The sequence below is a fragment of the Apteryx mantelli genome, chromosome 12 (genome assembly GCF_036417845.1).
Source record: "Apteryx mantelli isolate bAptMan1 chromosome 12, bAptMan1.hap1, whole genome shotgun sequence".
In the NCBI taxonomy this organism is placed as follows: domain Eukaryota; kingdom Metazoa; phylum Chordata; class Aves; order Apterygiformes; family Apterygidae; genus Apteryx; species Apteryx mantelli.
Genome location: NC_089989.1, coordinates 22,498,056 through 22,519,697, shown reverse-complemented (window position 1 = coordinate 22,519,697; position 21,642 = coordinate 22,498,056). Strand labels below are relative to the sequence as shown.

The 21,642-nt window shown below is 43.0% G+C and overlaps 1 protein-coding gene across 9 annotated transcripts in view; it reads right to left on the bottom strand.

The window, feature by feature from the left end:
• The window catches only part of MITF (melanocyte inducing transcription factor), a 112,704-nt gene that overhangs the window by 31,050 nt on the left and 60,012 nt on the right, over positions 1 to 21,642 (bottom strand). For 7 of the 9 annotated variants that reach the window (XM_067303468.1, XM_067303470.1, XM_067303472.1 and 4 more), the window contains one exon: positions 17,371 to 17,617. In XM_067303468.1, the coding sequence (XP_067159569.1) occupies positions 17,371 to 17,617 (247 nt within the window). The remainder of the gene's footprint in view (positions 1 to 17,370; positions 17,618 to 21,642) is intronic. The other 2 variants (XM_067303469.1, XM_067303474.1) reach the window with 1 other exon arrangement.

Here is a 21,642-nt window from a genome sequence, read left to right as displayed (position 1 = left end):
TTTTTACTTTAAACAAAAATCAGAAAGGAAGAAAAATAAAGCTTAAAAAAAAAAAAAAAACACCAAACACACACACACACGCGCGCTAAGAGCCAGAGAAGATGGCAGTACATCTACAATAGCAAACAGTTGGGTTTAGCAAAAACAGATCTAGTAGCAGCTGGTACTGAGGACCCTAAAGCTAAATGTGCATTAGCAAGTAATGCAGTGTGAGACAAGGGACTCTATAGGGGAAGGTTATATGCATTTCAAGCAGTTTATGTGAGACTGGCTCTGTCTGGTCTCACAGACTGAACTCCCATTAGTGGCTGGAGCACATGAGGTCTTCTGGTTTAATTTCGTCTGACAAGAATCTAATTAGTACTCATCAACAGCACTGTGCAAAAATAAACTAATATATAATAAATGGGGACCACTGGGAATTGACTTCAAAAGCACACTGCTGCTCCACACTAAAAGGCTAATGCAGACACAGCGCAAACGGCAAGGATTTTCTTCCTGGATTTACTGAGGCTAAGAAAAGCTATATGGGACTAAGATCATCATCAGCTTTGAGAAGGTCTGAGGTGGGGATGGCAGAAGAGGAGCAAGAATGGGTTTTTACTTCCACTGGGCGCTTGAGGCAGCTTAAAACCACCAGCAAGAAGAGTAGCAATCCTTCAAGAGCATCAGTTACAGCAAGGAGTGAAATCAGAGTATCATTGAGCAGGTCCATCCAGCAGTGCGGACAAGTGGATGCAGACACTGTCCTGCTCCACAGGGACCTCAAGGTGCAGCTCCATGACCCACAGCCAAGCTGGCCTGCAGAGCTGCCCACTGCTGGTGTCCGGCTGCTGGTTCTCGCCCCATCACATCAGCTCACTGCTCTCCCCCCCTCAGTATTGCTAATACAACTGTTTGCAGGGCTACGCTAACCCAAATGATCAAAATCACCAAGCTGATTTAAAAAGAAGAAAACCCCCCCCCACACACACACACACACCCTTGCAAGAACGGACCTTTTTTTCCCCTCAAACCGTTTCAGTAATCCCACGTGATTTTTAGTGTGGCCTCACAAACAGATGTATTGCTTCAACCAAGGGGACAGTAACTTATCAGGACTGGACGGAATGTCTTCAGCCAGCTTTGCTGCCAAACTCAACATATCATGGAACCATTGACCTAAAAAGAGGTACAAATAAGGAACTGGTTGAATCACAGCCAAAACTGCTTCTACCTTACCCCATGTGGGGGCCTATTGCTTATAGACACCTGGTAGCAATAGTTAACGTAGTCATGTTATCATCTGAAATCGCACTAGAGAAGAAAATGTGAAGTTAATTAACTTTGTTCCTCTAATAGTTCTGTCTTTTGTTATTCCTTGGGTCCAGCAGCAGTCAGCACATTCTTCACTTTGCATTCAAAGTGGAGTGTCTAGACACTGCGGGCTAAGAGATCGTGCCGACTGCAATGACGACTTGATTCAGTCATCTTAGCCCGGTGAGCAAGTCTCACTTGCTTAAAACAAAGTGGATGCATGGAATTAATAAGGTTCCTTGGAGAAGGTGGAAGTTCAGAGAGAAAGACTTTCTAAGGATAAGTCCTGGGAACAGACGGGGCTCTGGCAGAGGCCTTGGCTGGAAGCTTTTCCCTTGTTATTTACATTAAACGCTCCAGGGAAAGGCGGAAGGCAGATCCGAACAGTAATCCACGCAGGAAGCTGCGCTTAGCATGGAGCAACCACTTATTTAATAAAGCAGCACTGCAGAGCAGAAGGCACCACTTTTCTTTCCTCAAAAAGCCAATGTACATTAGAGAAGCATAAACTCTTTTGTAAAGCCACACTTTCATGATTAAATACTATTTTTCCTTTTACACAGCAAAGCATACAGGGCTGAAGCCTTAAGGAATATATGAACTTTCATGTGAATGGAGCCATTAATTGCTGCAGAACGAATGGTGCCTGTGGTCCAGGACTCCCTTCCTTTGAGGGGACAGAAAGCATAGGAAGCTCACAATTGCTACGATACAAGTGCTGACTCATTTAAGGTCATTTTACTCCTTCCCTGGAGGAACTGTTTCTTTCAGACCCAAACCACACTGGCATTTCAGAGTGGTGGGGTTTGGTGGGTGTTAGGAAGCAGAATTTTGTTCATGCCAAATCTGCAGGACCTAATATATTATTCCACCTAAGGAAAGCCAAGAAAGAAAAACAAAAAACAAAACACACACACTCATAACTGATTATTTCAAGTTTCTCCCCCCAAAATTTTCTGAAATTAGTATTTATTCAGAAATAAAAATCTACTTTTAGCAGGGTGGGAGAGAGGATCACATTTTACAGCAGTATTTTTTGAATAGGACTGTGATTTTACTTCAAAAACACTTAAAAAGTATACTTTGTACAGATTTGTGTCATGTCTATATGGCTATGAAATAAATTTCCAGAGGCTTAATCTGCATTAAGTAGTACTAGACTGCTCAAAGGGAGACTGTTCAATTAGTAAGTTATAATAATAAAGGTGATGGCCACTTTTTTTAAAAATACAAGAAGTCTCATTTCTTAGAAATTTTCTCGGCTTAACAGGACAAGAACTAACTTCAAAGCACTTCCTGACACGACAGCAGAGCACTGCAATGCTTGAACAAACCAGGATTGTGAATCCTTCCCCCAAGAGTCCCGTTGTGTTATGGCTGCATTTCCCTTTCGACTCCAAGTGCTTTTTCCGTGGTATTCTCATCTCCTTTGTGCCACCTACTTCAAACTTCCCCATTTTTCTATTTCCAAAACTTAATTCTGGACTTGGAAAGCCTTCTATGAAAGGGGTCAACAACAGTATTAGTCTTTCTGCCAAAAAGGGAAACTTTTCTATCAAAAACATTAACTTTTTGCTTTTCAATGGAAATTACTCTCCCTTAAGCACCAGTAGAAACAAATCAATTCAGGATTTGGTACTTATGGAAAAAAGCTTATTTATTCCTAGTGTGACATTCTTAGGGAATAACCGGACCATATCTGGTTCTTCCTTTCTATATACAAAGTAAGTCTGTTTTTATGACAGACTGCTAAATGGAAGAACTGGTTACACAGATGAAACCATTTCCTTTTCTTAAAAGGACAGAAGCATTCCCAGCTAAGGCTGCGAAGTGGCACTGGTTGCATATAAACATCTCCCCCTTCACAACCTTCCCTTGCACGCACACTTTGCAGCTCAGTTCCCAGCTGCTTTTCCAGCACTCAGTAACATGTTGTAAGCCACCCCATGTGCAATCCATGGCACGTTTTGAAGTTGCTGGATTGAGATGCACACAGAGTTTTGTATGCCATGGTTATATGCTACCACTGCAGGTGAATTCTGGATGGAGAAACTTTCAGAGGAATGAAAACCTAAGAAATGGTTATTATTCCCAAATTAATGAGTTGTGCCAAAAGGTTCTGCTTTAGGGCAAATGCTAAGAAGTGAATGTGCCATATTCGCCTTCTAGGTAGGAAACTTTTGGCTTAGCAGTCCAGCACCCTCCCCAAGCACAGATTGATTCATTATTTCAGATGGGCACTAACTACATCTCTCCTAAGCTACACTTACCTATACCATGCAACATAAAAAAAGTAGTAAAAAAATCCCTTAACTCAGAGAATGCCCTGGGTCCAGCCTCACACTGCCTCTAACGCAGGCTGCATAAGTCATGTGGGCACATGCTCAAACCCATCTCAAAGATCACGCACCACATTTCCACTCACCCTGCTCCTGTCCCCTCTTTGCTCCTGAAGACACCTAGCGTTTTTCTGAAGACTCTCCTGCTAGTCAGCTCCTGCAGCAAGGGCACAACCACAAACTATGCTGTCCTGTCGGTTCGTCTGAAGCTCCTCACAGCGATATGCAGAAGATCAAACAGAAACGATGATCATGGGCATTTTGGATTCTTCCAGGGTCTCGCCAAAAGTCAAAGTGTAAAATGTCAACACCAAAGACGGGGGGGGGGAATGGAGATAGAAAATAAACAGTGGAGCCTCTGAGGCAGCCAAAAAGTAAAAAACAGTAATAAAGATGGAAGGGGAAAAAAAAACCACACAAAACAACGAAAGCAAAGAGAAGACAAGGCCTTAGGCAGCTAGAATTAGATGTGTAAAAGGCTAAAATTTAGTGTGTTTCCTTTATTAAGTCCTGAAATATGTAGGCTGTTTTCTTCCTCAATCTTGAAATGTGTTTCGCTTAAAGGAAGGGAAGTGACTATTTTGTAAAAGGAGAATTGCCATTAATTGCCTGTTTATATTTTCCTCTGAAAAGTGTTGTTTCATAAGCAGCCATTAAGCCCATAAGGTGAACTTTGATGCTTCCAGCCAGGAACTCCCTGCTGATTTTTTTTTTAGGAAAGATGCCTAAAATGTATGCTTGGTTCACATACCTTGATGCAAAAGCTTCCTTTCCATTCCATAGCTAGTTTCCGATTCCAGGTTGGAATAACTCCTACAGAGGCTAGTATTTTTATACCACTACAAGAGTATTGTAATATAGCAGCTTCCCAGCAAGGCTTTCCATTTCCAAAAAACAGTAATTAGAAGAGTCGCTATTAGGTAAAGGGGGAAAAACAGCCTAAAGCTCACTGCGGCTGTTAGGATTTTCTGGAGTTTACAGCAACAAGCAAGACCTTTAGGCCCGGATCTTTTAACCGTGCTCAGGTGTCCAACGACCCCCGAGGATTCAAACCTCGGCCCTAGCGAAAGCCCCGCGATGCTCCTCCAACGCCGCAGACCCTACGGCCCGCGACGCTCGTCGGCGAGCACAGCCGCCCCCTCCACGTTCGGAAGGGGAGGGTGGACGGAGACACGGAGGACGCCGCCCCGAGACAGAGAAACGGCTCTTTGAAACATTCGGGTTTCTTTAAACACGCACGACACGCTCCTGCTGATGTCAGCGCGTTCGTTTTGAGATATGACACAGATTGCGGCCAAGTCGGGAACAAAAACTCCGTTGTCCAAAGCCAGAGCTTTAAGTAGGTGGGTTATGTAAGCCACATAAGTTATAGAAATGCAGCAGTAGTTACTCATTTTTTTCCCCCCAAAGCATTCACATACTTTAAATGATTTTCGTTTCACCTTGGGACAGGAACATTGCGCGTGGAGAGAACGGAAGGCAAACAGCAAGATACAACCAGCATTCCTGAGAAACTCCTCCAGCTTTTGGGAGTTACAGAAAGAGAGAAGAAAAAAAAATGCAAGACTCGCATGCATGCACATACGCATCCTCATCTAATAACAGCCATGCCTCCACCAACCATGCTATAACTCTCTACAGACTTTCCTCGTCTTCAGGCTCTTGGGGCTTCAAACACTACAACTATGAAAAAGATGTCAGTCTGGCACGAGGTGCGGTTATGGCAGGTGAGAAACAAATCAGCCTCTTTCTCTGTAACGTAACAGCCTCATGGATAACACTGCAGAGACACAACGCTTCCTTGATGGTATTTGCCTGGGATTTTGCATCCAGTTCTGATCTTCCCACTGAGTAGCTGCTCTGAGAGGGAAAACAAAAATCAAAGCAGTCTTAGCACATGAGCCACAAGTCTACTGCGCCATCAGTTCTCAGGGACCTCAAGGACCCCTAAAAGCCTCTTCATTCCCATGAACACATTCCCTCACCATATGAGCACTCCCTCATCAGCCTTAAAGGATGGTGGTCACTAGGACAACCCAGTCTGACCTCTGGTGTAACACAGCCCAGAGAACTGCACCCAGCAACTCCCGCATCAGCTGTTTAATTTTGAGCTGAGTGAGAGTATGTTTAGTAGTACAGCAAACACACCAAAGAACAGGTTGCAGAACTCGCCTCCCCAAGCAACGGGGCTTACACAGAAACTTCCCTTGGACAGAGCTTGTGGCTACCGCACTTGGTACCAACTCCTCTGCTCTGTCCACATTAGAGTCACCAGCACCCCAGCTTGCAGACTGGAGGGGGGAAGTAAGGAAGAAGCAGGGGGAAAGGAAGACAGACATGATCTGCTGCAGCTTCTCCACTCAGAAGGGATCCAACAGAGACTGTCTGGAAACAAGGAGATGCCTTACATCTGGATTTGGTGCCACTGCTGCTTCTTTTCTTGCCTGCCACTAGAAACAGAGCTGAGAAAAATCACAGGATTTCAGGAAATCTTTGCCATTTTCTTACCCAAATGGCAGTAGATGATTTATCAATTTTATATTCCTGCCTTTTTAGCTGCATTCCTCCACCAGGCTCTCAACTTCTCACTTAATTTTCCCTGGTCTTGATCCTTTATCTTTAAATGCAAATATAAATGAAAAGCATGCACCCAACACCAAAATGAGAAAAAAAGTGGAAAAAACTGACACCAGCAACAGCTGGAGATTATGGGGCAGGTGGGGAAAAAAAGAACTTTTGCAAAAATTATTATAAAAAGCAATGCAAATGAAAAATGCATTATCACAGAAATACACACTGGAAGCTGGACAAGAAAAGGTGCAACATCCTGTAGAAGACTATATACGATTCAATTTTCAAATGCCAAACTAGCTAAAGACATTAACAGTTCCCACTGTCTACAAAAATAAGGGTTTATAGCACAAAGCAGGAAGGGGAGCAGAGTTTAATGCAATACAATTGTGTCTTATATAGCTTTATAGCTAGGAAATTTTCAATGGAAAGCATACTCCAGTTTTACTGTGCAAGCTTTTTCACCGTGTCAGTCTTACCTGCTAAACAAGATTATTACTTCCACCGGAGGCCAGTGGCAGGTTTATTTACAAGAAACAGCCTGCCTTTCACAGACTGTCTAGTAGCAACATCTTTTCATGTGTAATAACCATTGCATACCACATTCAACCAGTTAATAGTTTAAAGGTACCTCTCAGTCATTAGTTGGTAGAAATAAAACATGATAATATAAGCAAACAGCATTATTAAAATAATGTGTCAAAACAGTTTCTAACCCTCGAGTATTATCCTAGCTCTAGAGAAAGGAATAGTCTAGAAAGACGACTTCAGCAGCAACTGAAAGCTTTCCCAAGAAATACAGAAACTCTTGGAAACTGTAATGCCATCTGCTGAGAGATTTTGAAAGTGCAATGCAATGAATGACATACCTGAGCATGTTCTCCAGTGCTTCAGAGCATTTCATGTACTGGTTTAATTACTTGAATATTGATATTGAAATGCAAGCTGCTTGTGATAAAGTTCAAAGGAAGAAGAAAAAAAAGTCCTGCTTGAACTGGATAATTTACTCGAGAGCTTTCAGAGAACTAGCTGAGACTTCCAACTATTGATACTGACTCAGCAAACTGAGGACCAGAAAATAATAGGTAACATTCCAGTATCTTAGAAGGATAACTGTATGATCTGGGTAACCCAAACAGGGCTTGGATTTTTTATGTACTTGCTGGTTACATAACTTTGCAAATAAAACCTGGCATTAACTACACCACTATCTTTGTTTTGGGTAAGGTATGTGATTTGGTGCTCAACATCACTACAAGCTTGAAAAAATGTGTAATTCTAAGTCAATTAGACACATATTACATCACTTAAAAGCGTATTAATAAGTCTCAAAATAATAAATAAGTGGGGACCTGGTATCCAGTGGAAGCTCTTCCAGGGAGAGCCTCCAGGGCTGAGCTGTTAGCTCAATCTCCCTCCGTGCAGGCGTTTGGAGGCAGTAAGATATTCTTATAACTGACGACAAAGTATTGCCGAGAACTAAAAACTGGCAGAAAAACAGTTTCACAGAGCGACTCCTGAAGGCTATGCCCACTTGACGACCATATTCTTTAATCTACCCATCTGACGAGCGCATAAAAGCAGGCACCGAGTTTTGCAGGGTCCCAATGAAAAGCAATGGAACAGAAGCTCCCCCAAGAATAAACATAATCCTGCAAAAGGGATGCAAAAGGGATGTCTGGAAGGAGGGCAAGGAAGATGTTTCTCCTCATTTGCACTAAAGCACTGTATTCAATTCTCCCCCAAAATGCTGATGAATTAGAAGAGGTTTGGAGAAAGTGTTCTAAAGGATTCAAGATTCGGCAAGTCTACCATTAATTTCTGAGTGAAGGTACTCTTATCTATAAAGAAAGAGGAGGAACATTTTTAAAAAAAAAAAAAAAAGTTTTTTTAGCTGAAGAATGCTACATGAATGTTTTCTTAAGAAAACAAACCAGACATGTTCTGTCTTCAGTTCTGGGACAACTTCCACTAAAAGCACTAACGAGATGCCTTACTAAAATGGACCATTTTGGTCAAAGAACAAGCCGTGAAGCTGGCACCCCATTTCCGAGGGATAAAGGGTTAAAGCAGCTACCCATTACCTCAGCTGGACTATTACTATTCTAAAGTAAGTATTCAGCTGAATTCCATCAGGCCATGCTTTCTTAACACAATCTGACATGCACCTCTTCAAGATCCTGGAATTTTTTTTCTCCTCTCTGCCTCTTAGTAGCAGGCACTAGAAATAAACACACCCAAAAAGCCAAAATGTAATCCAAACAAAGTAATATTTAATCACTGAGTTGGGGGGGGAATAATAACTTTAAAAAACAAGCGAACAAAACTCACCAGGTCCTCTGCAGACAACACAATCTTGTTTTTGTTTCAAGTTCATAACTTGGCTCTTAAAGTAGTTGATAATGAACCAGTAGGCATTATTTTAAATCAACCAGTTTTATTAAATGAGCCAGAAAGGAAAGAGGCAGGGCTAATTACCAACATTCCTTGATGAATTACCTAGCGGTGTGTGGTAAATCTCTGGGCGTCTTTGTCTTTATCCCCAAATTTATCCCTTACTTATTTCTCAAGAGGTTAAAGGACATGGGGCTAATTAAGGAACCAATCAAATGACAGACAGAATCATTCAAGGTAAGGCTGGTTTTTACACTTTCAAGCTTTTGCATCTCTGCCTGGTACTTAATCTAATTTTTTTTTTCTTTTTTTAATATTACTGCTGGGGAGGGGGAGCAAAAGCGCTAATCTTGTCACGGTCAGGCAGGTTGAAATTGCCATGCAGTGCTGGGCAAAATGCTACATATTTGTAATTTAGCCAGTAAGAAATTCCTTAAGCCTCTCTTGAATGGCAGGAATGTCTCTAGCTTGTCGCTTTGAATTCATTCACTACACAGGTTCAGCGTCTCGGAGAATAATGCTGCCAAGCTAGCTGGAGAACTGAAACATTTCTGAATACGCGTAATACCTAAGGATTACTTTAAGCAGACCTAAATTTTCACATTTTATAATTTGCCCTCTATCAAAGCTGTCAACAGAGGCCTAAACCGTCACAGACTGCCCCATCCCTCGGCGCTGTGTGTGGCTCTGGGCACTATTTTTGGCTGAAGGAAGCCATGGAGCTTCAGTGACCACCACCGACCCTTCTCCTACGTTCTTGGCTCAACCAGGAAAGCACAGTTAAGATTATTTTAAGTTAACATTGACTGCAAGAAGGACTTAATACAACCTGCTGGTGGACTGCAGGATCTCATCGACGCTTTCAATGCTGACAACCATGAGCACCTCCAAATCTGCGGGTTAGTTACTACTTCTGTGAAGTTCATCTTCCACAGCTCTGAAACAGCCTCTGACACATGGTGGACCACCTTTTTCCCAAGGTCTGATAGCTCAGCCACCAAAAAACATGGGCAGACAGTAACAAATCAGTGCTTTGCAGCAGAAATGGGAAAAAGCTAGCAAGCTCTCCTCGACTTCACAGCTATTACCACGTCAGCAGGAGGACAGCAGATCCTCAAATAAGACCACCAGGAGGGCGTAAACAGCCAACGGCATTCTAAAAGGCAAACGACTGCCAGATAACCACGCAATTTTGTGCGAGTACATCCTTATTTCCTTTTCGCGAGCGAATGCTATTTTAAATTAGCAGGTAAATTTGGCACTGCAGCTGGCCCCCATAAAGTGCCACCAAACCCAAACTGTGGAGGTACTGACATTCAGAGTCACGCCTTTTGCTGGAGGGGGGACAGCTACGGGATAAATTCAGCAATTAATCAGTTCCCTTCACGCCATGCTCAGCTACCTGGGCACTCCGCTCCCAGGACTCTACCGCCCCTGGAAACACCTTACCCCCCAGCAGCACGATTCAGCAGCAGCAGCAGCAGCAGCGCGGTTTGTCCTGCTCCTCCCTCAACGCCGAAGGCTACGTCTCACACCACGGGGACTGCAGCTGACGCGTCAGGACGGAAAGCTCAGACGTCGTCGCCAGCAACAGCGTTTCGCTCAAGAGCTAGGCAACGCGCACATTTGCATCCATAGGAAAAGGGCAACGGGGATGAAGGGTGAAAACAGTTTTTTGCAGTCGCACTCGAGCGGTCAGATACTTTTACACAGAAGTACATCTCACCATGAATTCCATGCATTTTTTTGATGTCTAATAGCCCCTACATTAGGCAACAGTTTACATTTTACCTCTGCACCTAACCACAGGCGTCTAGCACCAGTTCTTATTTTGGAATGGCTTTCAACAAAAGATTTAAGGCCTCAGCCAATACTTTTACTTACATCGAGGCTTAGAGGTTAAGTCTAAAGCAGATTCTTCATAAAGAAAAGCTTGTATTTAGCTACAGAACCTCTAAAATCTGCCTTAAGTTACAATACCAGAGTTTTAGAGTTGCTGAGTATAAATAATCCTAGTTTAAAAGTTGCATTTGTAATTCAGCAAGACCTGGTTTGGCAAGCCTCTTCTCCAAGCTGTCATTTGCAAAGACACGCCACACTCAACATACTGGCACACACTACTATCTACTATTGACAAGTTAGATTAAATTAGCTTTTAATCAGATAAGAGTGCCCACAAACATACATTTACTGTAGCATACGCTACCACACATTTATCTTGACATCCCGTTGCTCCTGCTCTTCAGAATTGTAAAGCAAGTCTCCTGTGCGATGAAGTTTTCTTGTAATTATTACACGAAGAACCCAATTTCTAACTGCACAGACTTCTCCAGCAAGCAGAGAGACTATATTAACATCATAGGTCATTCTTCGTAGTAGAACACATTGCTAAAGGACCAGGAGGTATTTTTTGATACATGTCCATAATCATTAACATCAGTCAGAAGGCACACATGGCATTTCACAAACGAAGAAATACATGGTATCTGCTGCAAAGAGCTTATTGTGGTGGTGCATCTGAGATCTGAATGAGCAATGACATGAGGGCTAAAGCAAGAGGGCTGCCTGGTCCCCGGTATTGCGCCCACATTGCTGCAGTTCTGTCGATTCTGGAAAAGCCACTGAAAGGGGGGAGATAAGCGCAAACCACAGCAATTGCAGGGACAGCATTAAGAGATGAATGGACCCACTCTGGTGTCAGCAGTGATCAGCCCACGATACCTCTGTGAGATGGGCAAAAGCTCTTGGAACAAAGAAAGCAAAAGAGGAAACCTAGCAATCAGTATGTGGTTCTAGCCTTTGAAAAGAAGGGGCTTCAGCACACTGAGGACCCCCTCTGAAAGAAGAGGGGTCGTAACTACAAAATAGCAGAAAAGAGAGAATTTTTCTTTGAAGGGATTTTAACATCCTGAAAGGGAAATGTTGCGTCATCTGCCGTTTAGGAGACCTGTTTATATAGATATAAAACGCATGTGCAGTGTCCAGAAAAATATCTGCACTGCTGTAGAAACAATTCCAAGCAGCAAAGACACTGCAGGTCTCCACCCCAACCCTTGCGGCCATGCATGGATTTGCATCTGACAACTCTTGGGGGCCAGCAGCCATCTCATCTCAATTGTACCAAGTGGAAGCTACGCCCCAAAATCCCAAATGGAGGGCAGTGAGGGAGCAAGAGACACACGGGAAGCCCAGCACTTTTCTTATTGTGATATTCATGAAGCATGCAAAAGTAGCGAGGAAGGGGGAGTAAACAGCGTCCTCTGGAGCAGTATCAGCACATGTTAGCACTGACCAGGATAGCAACCACACCATTTCACCACACCCCATCAGCCCTTGTACCATGACCTGGTGCGACAGGTTAAGATCATGACAGCACAGCAGTCGCATACACGCGCCAACTGAGGAACGTCAACAAATAACACACGGGGAAGAGACATGCTCATCCTTGATCATCTGCCTCCTGCCTGCTCAGTGAAACACGCAGACGTGGAGGTCAGCTGCCCACCAAGTCCTGTTCTGCAAGACCTGGCAGCGTTCTGCAAGTAACCAGATTTGCAGTTCTGCGAACCGAGGCTGGCCCTGCCTCTTGTTCCCCGATTCCCATCCGAGACTGCTCCAACGCATCTCCTCACCTGGAAGGCATACGCCTGCTAATAACGGTCACAATTTCCGTGATGCCACTGGTGAAAAGGACTGCATTTGGGGCAGGCAGGTCCAAGGTATTTAGGTGATTGTGTTATGCTTGTTCTGAACAACCATCTTTATCCAGAAGTCAGGCAAAACAATACAAACCATGCAACACAGATACAATTAATTTTTTGTACTATCTCTCAACAAGCAAACAAGCAAGTCTCCACTCCTCCACCTTGCCCACTTCCCTGAATTTCTGCAAGAAGTTTACTTTCTGGACTTGTCAGAACAGGGAAGTAGAGCCAATGAAAGTTCTGTAATAAGGTAAGACCTCAAGAAAATATGCCTAGAAAGAAAGAAACAAAAAATAGAAACAAGTAATCTTCAAAGGAAAGCCTTAACAAACCACACTTCAGTTCAGACTTCTGCTATCTGCAGAGCATCTTGAAGACCGATCAGAAAAATAACTAGAGGAACTTGCAAGTCCTGTTTGGGAGAAGAAGGCATGATGGCTGGTAATTTCAGCTAGCTTTAGAGTGACTCCTTTTTTACCTCTGGATCTTTTAAATCCTGGGAAAAAAAGTTTCTGTGTCTCTTCAAAGCACGCAAAAGGGTGGTGAGCCCCATACCGTCAGTGTTTCTGTCTGCCCAACTGAAGAGGCTAAATCAGCTGCCTGGACTGATGGAGAATACTGAAAGTTACCCTGCAGACGAGGCTGGGACGTCACTGCCTGTCACGAAGGCAGCGGAGGTGTCATGCTGTTGCCAATAAGCTGGCCGGCAGGTAGACCCCTCATTTTACAGGAATCCTGCAAGCTGCTGGATAGGGAAGGGGGGCTGGTGGCAAAGAGCCACGATGGACATAGTTGCTGGGCTCTGCCGATCACATCACATCAGCAGCAGATGCTCCTCAAAGAGCTGTCAGCAGACGGCTGCCAGAACTAGAGGAGGAAAACTAATTCTCTGGTATCAAACAGGAAGACAAGAACAGATCAAGTCTGCGATGGCAACGAGGAAGCCAATTAACAGAGCAGCTTCACTACAAACCAGCAGCGCATTCTGCTGATTTCTAATAGCCAAACACTTAATAACAAGTTTAGCCCCACAAGGTATGGGAGTAATAGCAGCATTTAAGAGATGCGTGCATGACAAGAGCAGAAGGACTAAGGCAGAGCAGCTCTCGGTGACGGCGGGCAGGGACTGCTGCCTGGGCTGACTCTGCTTGCAGAGACACCCCGCCAGCTCGCGGGGAGCAGCTCTGCGATACCTGCCGTTAACTTCAGCAGCGGGGCTTCTGCTTCCGCAGGCAAGGAAACCTGCTGCATACAAAAATAACTGCAAACAACAACAACAACGGGCCAGCTTCTTAATAGCAGATAAATACACAAAGCTAAAATGCACCTGTATGGAAGAAGCCGTTCCATAAGAGCCTCACACTCCATAAACCAAGAAGGTGGTTTTTAAGAAGGTTTTGTGTTTTTTTTTTTTTTTTTTTTTTTTTTTAATACAAAGAAGTTATTTCTTTGTACATTAAAAATGGATTCCAATCCAACACTAAACAAGGCTCGGAACTACTCCAACAACCAACACATTTTAAGTGACATTCTCCTATTTCCAGGGCACAGCAAGAAACTGGACTGGAGCAGAAGCAAAGAAACTCAGACATCTCTGCAGCGTTAGTCCTCGGCTAACAACAGGAGATGGATGAGAAGATGCTCACAGCTAAACCAGCCTTAATGGCTGTGAAACCAAAATCTGCTTTGCAGAAGCATAAGTGAAATCCTTAACATATCCTCCTTTTGCTATTAGGTCCTAAGAGCTGTTGTTCAAACGCATTAGATCTATTCCTAGTCCACCTCTTAATTATGCTTTGCAAAGCAACGCAAAATGTAAATTCCAACAGGTCATTTCCTACCATGCCAAGCTACGTTACTAGACAGAGTAATGATGCAATTAAAGTTGTTACTCAAGTAGAGGAAATCCTATTTATTCATATGGCCATAAACATACTGCGTTATGTAATTTTGAAATTCCAATGCAATGTGACATATTCATGTGTATTACTCTTTCTTTCCGTATTGTTTTTAAATGGACATCTTAAACATCTTAAAAACAAACAGAAAATGCAAACTCATTAACATTTTTGGCTTCTTTATAAGCTAGTCATTCCAAACTACCATCCTCCGACATGCAAGTATTATTCTAATGCTGCGAGATATGGGAGAAAGGACAAGTCGCAGTGTAATTATAAAATAGGAAAGGTGGACAAATTCAACTTTTTTTATATAGTGTTTTGCTAATATTTGGGGGGGGTTATGTTTTTAATGCTAAAAATCTTTTTTTCCCAGGGAAAAAAAGGTGCTATGTTTGGTCTTATTTTATTTGTGAAGTAATCATCTGCAAGGTGATTTTCTTTAAAACCGAGCTTTTTGAAGAACATTTCTGAAACTGTAAAAATCCCCTTTTTGTCTATCTCATTCTTTAAGGTCACTAAATCCAGATCATTTGGATAACAAAATTACCAATTGTAGTTCCCTATTCATCTAATAAAAGCTTCTGTACAGCTCTTGTACAGAAAATCTGTCTATAGCTTAAAAAACCAAAACAATTGAAGTATAAAAAGTAATTCTAGGGAAATGAGTTACTTAAGCCATAGCTGCCTGCCAGCCTATCTTGACTAGAAAGATCCTGAGATTTAGTGTTAATATCATCTTTCAAACCAAATGCCCATTAAAAGATAAATAAATAACTAAAATAAGTCAAAAACACATTTATGGGCCTTCCAACAAAATCCTAGTCTCACAGAAACAGTGTTAAATTTTCAACAAGATCAAGATCTCAAGCCTGGAAGTTAGCTCTGTTTTAGGATTTTTTGTTTTGTACAGAACTAGTCAAAATGGGGGTTTTTTGTTTGTTTTGGGGGGTTGTTTTGCTTTGGGTTTTGTTGCTTTTTTTTTTTTAACAGTAAGGATAAAAGACAATCTCTAGCAGCTTCCATCCATCAAATACACAAGCAGAAAAACTATGCAAAGCAGTCTCTACTCTCATGCGCAGTGAGAGAGCAAGAGGACTTTTTGGCTCATTAGGATTGCAAGAGGGTTTTTTTTGTTTTATTTTGCTCATTTTAGCTATTACTTATGTAAATGCAGATGACAGGTATAAAGATGTCATTTTGCTCCAGCAGGTAGCTCGTGCCAACCATTCCCTTTAAAGTATGATCCTCTACTGCTAAAAGGCACTCGGTGCTAGCTAGTACTTTTAAGGGACAAGCGTACTGTCACTCGGGCCAGTGAAGAGGGCAGAAGCACCCTTCTCCTTTCAGGAGATTTTCTGCCCTCAGAAAAGGCTGCGGCTACTTCTTCTGCGGTTCTGAACGAAGAGAACTGAGGTTCGAGTCCTCTGCGTGAAGTTCCCTAGCAATGCTCCAACAGCTCACAGATCCACATAAAAGCCCTAAGAAAAGCCAGTTCCTCGTAACTGAATTTGTAATAACTGAGCATCACCTTTCAACCACAGCTTCTTCGGCAATTTACGTCTCAGAAATAAAGGACTGCCTTCCTTCCCCTCTCTCACATACAAAGGTGGTTATAAAACAGGCAACGCAGAGACCATTACTAATGTCTCTTCAGGACATTACAGATCTTCCATAATGATTAAAAAAAAAAAAATCCTAAAATAAGAAAACCTCTTCTAAGTTTTCTGAGAATGAAAAAAAAAAAACCACACAACTCATGGCATAACAGATTAGGGTGAAAGGATGTATTTGGTCTTTAACTAAAAATATAACATCTCCTTATTTAACCAAGTGCATTACAAACAAAACTATTTCATATTATCTGCACATCTGCTAGATCTGAATTATAACAACACTGTTATAATTAGTAAACAACGTTAACAAATTCAGGACACACGAATGTTAGAAAAAGAACAGCGTTTCGCAGGCACTTTCAAAAGTGTTCCTTATTGTATGCACAGGCATGCACACTCAAAATATTTTATATGTACATTTCCATTAAATATTAAATATGTAATTCAAAGTTCAACTGCCTTCTTTTTGCTCCTAAATCAGTCCTACGTTTTACTTATGATTTTGGTATTTCCACTTTTGCATTAATTCGGCGCTGTCAGCACAATACCATAATGCATAAACCAGTCATGCACAGATTTGCCTTGAAATATTGAGCCTGCAAATCTATCTCAAGACTAAATCTTTGAATGCATACCATTGATATACAGCAGTGAGGACAAAGTATAACAAGCTACTAAAATCAAGTTCAGCTAACTTATTTGGTAAGAGTATGCTTATCAACAGAAAACAGTTACTAAACATCATACTGTAATAAAAAGATTTAGCAATAATGTAGAGCAAATAGATTACTTCCCGAAACTTTCATGAGATATTTCTTCACATTTTTCAGACACTTTTTGCATTCTTTTACTAACACTTTTCCCATTGCTTTACTCTATTTGGACTTACCCTCTGTATGAAATTATCTCTTTTCTTACAGTTGTTCAACTTTTTCCCCAGTAATTAGCAAGCTACATCTCCTTTGACAGAGAAATACTAACAAGCTCCTACAGCTTCCAGTAGGACAAGGAATCCAAAGCTACTAATAGCAAACAAGTCATTTAAGCAAAAAAGGATTACGAAGGCTAGTTGCAAGAGGCTGGAAACTCACCCGTTTTTCAGATTAAGGCTTTCTGAGGAGGTCTTTTGTAATGAGTTTTGACTCCATTTTAAAAAACTATTTCATTATTTTCTTTAAAAGTGGAATATTGATTTGAATACTTATTAACAATTTTTTTCTTTTTGAAAATAAAAAAGTGCCAGAAACACTGTGAAAAGTTTTCCAAAAGGGAAAACAGGAGGGACACACCAGTTTTGTAACAAAACCTCCCTCCCGAGATCAGGGTTTAGAAAGGAGGGGGGGAAAAAAAAAAAAAAGAAAAAAGAAAGTCACACAAACTAAAGGGCTTTCCATTCTTTGGTACCAGGATACCAAATTAATCTACAAATGAAGCCAGACTGCAGCTGATTTGCAAAGTTTAGCTGCCATAAATGCTTGCAACCACATCCGTTATATAAAGCGCATTCGATGAGCGAGAGCTACGAAAGGGAGAGGCGAAGACGCTGACGTACCTTGAGGACTTCCATGGGTACCTGAGTGGCGGGGGGCAGGCTGGTGGGAACGCTGACGTTGATGGCAGGTGTCTGGCTGACGGGCACGCGCTGCTGCATGAACTGGGCTGCTTGCTGCTTCTGCTGCTGCTCCCGCCGCTCCTGCTCCTGCATCTGCTCACGCATGAGCTGCTGCCGTAGCAAGATCCGTGAGGTCATGCTGGAGGAGCTTAAGGGAGGCTTGGAAGCGCCAGGATGCTCGGAGCTGCTGTGGGAAGACCAGAGACAGACGGCTCAGTGGCCACCATCAGTTCACCACTCCTGCGTGCGGGGTCCGCAGCATTACACCGAACGTGGGACAGAACCAGTACCAACACGCTGCCCCGCACAAAGCGGGATTTGGAGCCAACCTGCTCCAGGTACTCAGCAGCCACGTTAGGCTGCCTTAACTTGACTGCCGCTAACCATTTCCAAATGCCAACATCCAGCTGTAAAGAGCTATTTACTGTTTTCAAGTTTTACTGCAAACATCCAAGAGAAAAACAAGCGTTCTCCTATTCCCATTTACAGACTACCTAATTGTTTCTTACTTCAGCTACCTTCCAAGAAATAACAAAGGGCTCCACCAACTCTAACGACAGGTATACTAACACTGCAGGCCTAACGATCCCGCTCAGAGAAAAAGACCAGGAATTTTACTACCTCTTCCAAGAAAGCACAATGTAACAGAAGTTCAGTTATTTTCTCCAAAACACTACCTCGGGGTGAGATGTGCTGGTGGCGACACTGTTCACAGCTAGAAACCAGACCCAAAAGAGCAACTCCTTCTTCAGGCCTACTCGCCTCCACTGAGAGCGATGGGATATCATCGCAGGCAGGATAAAGTATGACTGAAATGAAGCCCTTGCTGCTGTTTACAAAGTATATTGGGCCAGCCAGAATATAACACACAGCATTTCTTAACCATGAGAGAGCCATTTCTAAACCACCGACGAGCAGAACTTTTCACCAGATAACACACGTGGAACGTGTGGCAGAAAACACGGAGTTTGCTATAAACTACAGGGACATTTTCTGAAACCATCACTTGTTAGCCCTCAAGAGTAAGAGTCCATTTCTAAGACACTTCTATTGTGTCACTAAGACAGAACAGTTAAGGTACCTAAATAACGAACTACACGTTCTCCAGGGAAAGTAAGGACTTATGCTAGAAGCTGGCTGGAATACGTGACTCCATCCGTCCACATAAAAAAGAGCTACAGCGCGTATAATCCAAGATATTTAGTTTCTGATCCTGAACGGCTGCAGCTGATTGGGTGAGAAACACGACAGCGGCAGAGCTCCTACAGGAGGGAAGGGCATATTCTGCTATAATAACACACAGCTATGCCCGTGAAAGCCAACAGGAGCCACCGCTGCTGCGGGCTTGCCACTTCTGTTCAGGACCGAGGTTGAAAGCAGTTCATAGTAGAAATTAAAAAAATAAAATAAAAAAAAAAGGTGGTGGTGGTGGTGGGGAAATCTACTTACTTTTAGGAGTGACCAAACTCTGCTTTTCCAGAGCACACACTTGGGGGGCAGGGAAGGCGAGGGAGGGAGGAGACAATCTTGCTATTTAAGACCTGTCAGGTTGAAACATTCACAGAGACACTGATCCTTTTGATAAAACAAGAGAAAACCTTTGTGGTGAAACTAATGCAGCTGTGGAATAATCGCACTAATTAGCCGCTCAAGACAAGTCATTGACTGTGATACTGGCAAAAAACCACCACCCTTTCAATTAACAGCCGAGCATTATCACATCTAAACCCAGCAGAGCGTTCCCCAGCCCCGCTGAGGTCTGAAAGCACATCTAACCCATTTGCACATTTCCACGCTGAGGAGGTTATCTGCTTCCAGGGCTGATGAAGTCAGAGATGAGCACAAAAAGCACTGAAATGCTGCTTTTAGGACAGACCACTGTGCGCTGTAGATGCCTGATGGTACCAAGCTGGCAACCCGGCAGTGCCTCCCACCTTCTCGCATTTTGAACTGTTTCTCCTGCTCCCAAAGCCAGGTGTGCTGAAGAAGATCCCAGAAAGATTCTTCTCATATAGAAAAACTTTAGGGAAGTGAGGGAAGAAGAGGGAGGAACGACTTCTAGGGCCTTCTCAAAGGGTCCCTGCCAGAAATCTCATCTCACTCACACGACCGCTGTACCTACTCACGCCACATGGCTCAACATGTCTTTGCAGCTTTCTTCAGATAACTCAGGGGCCTACTGCTGGTAAAATTAGTTAACAAAAGCCTTCAAATATTGCATCTTTAGAGAAGACAATAATACCAGAAGATGCTATTCTGCCAAATTCTTCCCCAAAGGACACAGACTCTTCCAGGGTCTATGTCTTTACCAATTCTGTCTGATATTCTAATTATTCACTGGAATACGGCTTAGATGTGATTAGCTATGTAAGGGAAGGTCAGACAATGTACTTTTTAAACAAGCATCAAAAGGAAGGCGGAGACTTATTACATCCACAACACTAGATTTTGGGCCCAGATGAGGAGAAAGAAAAAGCTTTCAAGGAAATTAGAGAATGTTCTGTTCATCCTTAAATCAAAGAAGTCAGGAATCAATGTAGTTGCAGTGTGATACAGAGAGTTCAGAAGATGCATCATTCTGTTATTTGCACGTATAATAATTCCACATTGTACAGAAGCCAGTAAGATTACACAAGAAAGGAACCACCTTGCATTACAGTGCACACATTGGAGAGTGCATGCTAACAAGCGCTCCAGAGAGGAGACATTTTCTGTTCCCATTTGTTTTCCGGCCATGAGCAGCTATTGCCAAACTAGTTTCATTCCAGCTGAAACAACGGACCAGAAGCCAACAGGTTGCTTCTCAAAAAAGTTACATTATTATGAGAGAAGGAAAGCCACTAAAACTGTTCACATCCTTCCTACTGCACATTTTGCCTTAGCACAGAAGAGTGCTGGACAAATGCAGACCTTTGCAAGCAGAGTGAATTAGTAGTTATAGCATGGAAGCAAGCAGTTTCCGATCTTTATGGTACTCGGGAGAACAGCACCTTCTCTGCTATGGCATAGACAACAGGAAACTGGATGAAGAGAGGGGAGACAGCTCTGTGGATCCGGCCACTTGCCTTTCTGACGGGCGGTAAGCTTTTTTTGCAGAACCTGTGCAGAACCGCATCGCACTCTGGCTACTTCAGCCTTGGTGCCACATTACGTTTGGGTGGCCAGAAGCAGGCTCGGATGCCTTGACTGTATGGGCAAGCTAGCGGTGGCTAGATGGCCACCATCAATTGCAATTACTGCTACATACACAGCTATCCTGGAGGCGAGCTACAGGCTTTACTAGTGCAGAACACAGCTAACACCTTTATCTGCAGGAGTTTGATACTGGAGCTTGCATGGAAAAAAGGTCCGAGAGCAGGCACCTGTAGCACCACAGCTAGGCAGCGAAGCAAGGAAGATGCTGCAAGCAGAAAACCTTTACTTAGTCTCCTGTGCAAGTACTGAGCAGACCACAATCTTCCTTGCTTGGAGAAGGAGGAAATCAAAATTGTTCTGTACATATGCCAGGCCATACTGCCTAGAAAGGCAAAGAAAATCCATATTCCTTCAGCATATTTAATGAAACTCGCTTGCTCTTCTGAGCTATGCAGAAATTTTAGGACATTCTTAGCAGCAGGGACACGCAAGCCCTGAACACAGAAGTGCTGGTAGCAACATGCTATCTGCTACTACTAGAGCAATTTTTATCATGCATCTGATTTTAAATAATGCTTTTATCTACAAGAAACATGTTCTAGGTCTGCTGTCTAATGCCTCCCTGCCTGACAAGATGCTCATTTCACAAGCACTGCAAATAAAACTGCACAAACAAAACAGTTCTTGCCACTCAGATTTCCTGTTATTTATCACCTGGGAACTGTAGCGCCCTATCGGAGGGCAGGGCTGTCTCACCGCATTTAACACTTAAGCAGCATTCCTTCCATTCGCTGTAATTCACCGAGAGCAGCTCGGATCAAATGTGGAAATAGAAAACTGTTTGAAAACTCCCATAGGTATTTCACCCTCTAAGCCTGCCCCCTGCAAAACGTGCACCGTCTTCCCTCCCAATCTCCGCTCCTCGTTCAGCTACTCCTCCTCGCAACAAATCCCACGCAGCTGACAAGCTCTCCGAGATCGAACGGAAGATAGCATAGGTTTCATCACCACCTCGTCTCAGGAAGGCAAATGTGAAAAGCCTTGCCAGAAACTCTGTTTCCCCAGCAAAAAAGCTAT